General features: G+C 44.4%; 1 protein-coding gene across 1 annotated transcript; it reads left to right on the forward strand.

Moving 5' to 3' along the window:
* The first annotated feature begins 305 nt into the window (after positions 1-305).
* On the forward strand, positions 306-1,258 carry LOC127793503 (uncharacterized). Its single transcript, XM_052324252.1, has 2 exons — positions 306-497; positions 830-1,258. Exons 1-2 carry the CDS (start codon positions 306-308, stop codon positions 1,256-1,258), a joined length of 621 nt encoding a protein of 206 aa, XP_052180212.1.
* Positions 1,259-1,474: the final 216 nt, after the last annotated feature.

Below are 1,474 nucleotides of genomic sequence, written 5' to 3' on the forward strand. Positions count from 1 at the left end.
ATGAAAGAATCAAAGCCCAGAAGTTTTGGGGAGGGCTGAATCTGAAACTTCAGAGGGCGTTGAGTAGTATAAGTACTCAGTCCTATTCAGAAGTGGTGTTGCAAGCCTTTACCACTGAGACTAACCTAAGCCGAATCGAAGCTATTCAAGGAGAAACTCAGCAAAGGAGCAGTCATAAAGCAGGCAAGAAGCTGGAACTTCAAAGGCCGAAGTTCAAGCCTAGCACTCTGTGCCAAAGATGTCAGAAGCAACACCATGGGAAGCCGTGCTGATTTAGAACAAAAGGTTATTACAACTGTGGAGAAATGGGACATCTCAACCAGAACTACCCAAAGAGAGGGATCACTTGTTTCAACTGCCAGCAGACTGGTCATTTTGCAAAGGACTGTCCCAAACCACGGCTGATGAGTCAACCTCAAGGGATGACCGGGAATGCTAGAGTACAACAGGGAAGAGTGTTTCATCTGACACGACAAGACACGACAAAAGACCCAGCTGTAATTGAACGTACCATGCTCTTATCTGGTATCTCTATGCATGTCCTGATCGATTTAGGAGCAAGTCATTCATTCATTTCACATGCATTTGCTAAAGTATTAGTAGACAAACCATAAAACTTGAATTGTCGTATGATTGTCACAACCCCAATGGGGAAGTCTCTAGAAACTTCATCAGGATACAAAAATAGGAAGATTCAGATAGAAAAAGTCGAGTTCCTGGTGGATCTAATCCTTTTGGAATTTCAAGATTTTGACGTAATCCTAGGAATGGACTTCCTAACCAAGTACAACGCGACATTGGACTATAAAGCTAAAACAGTCTGTCTCAGGAGCAAAGACTTGAACGTCAAGTTTCAAGGGCAAGTGATCGGAAATGGATTTCGGCTCTAAAGGCTGAGAAACTATTACGTCAAGGAGCACAAGGATACTTGTCTTGTGTCCAAGAGAAAGGCAAGGAGCCGTTAAAGATCGAGGAGGTGCGTATCGTTAGAGAGTTCGGGGATGTGTTTCCCGACGAATTGCCTAGATTGCCACCCCAGCGAGAGATCGAGTTTGCTATAGAAATCGTACCAGGGGCAGGTCCGATTTCAATACCCCCGTATAAAATGGCCCCTGCAGAATTAAGAGAATTAAAGACCCAATTGCAAGAGTTGTTGGACAAGGGGTTCATTAGACCGAGTATGTCGCCATGGGGAGCACCAGTACTCTTTGTCAAGAAAAAGGATGGGAGTCTGAGGATGTGTATCGACTATCGATAGTTAAACAAGATAACGGTCATGAATAAGTATCCTCTTCCTAGAATCGAGGAGTTGTTTGGCCAGTTACAAGGAGCCAAGGTTTTCTCGAAAATCAACTTGAGATCAGGGTACTACCAACTAAGGATCAAGGCAGAAGATGTACCCAAGACAGCTTTTCGTTCTCGATACAGGCACTACGAATTTCTGGTGATGCTGTTCGGACTGACCAACGCCCCA

Source organism: Diospyros lotus, unplaced genomic scaffold (assembly GCF_014633365.1).
Source record: "Diospyros lotus cultivar Yz01 unplaced genomic scaffold, ASM1463336v1 tig00011006, whole genome shotgun sequence".
Taxonomy (NCBI): domain Eukaryota; kingdom Viridiplantae; phylum Streptophyta; class Magnoliopsida; order Ericales; family Ebenaceae; genus Diospyros; species Diospyros lotus.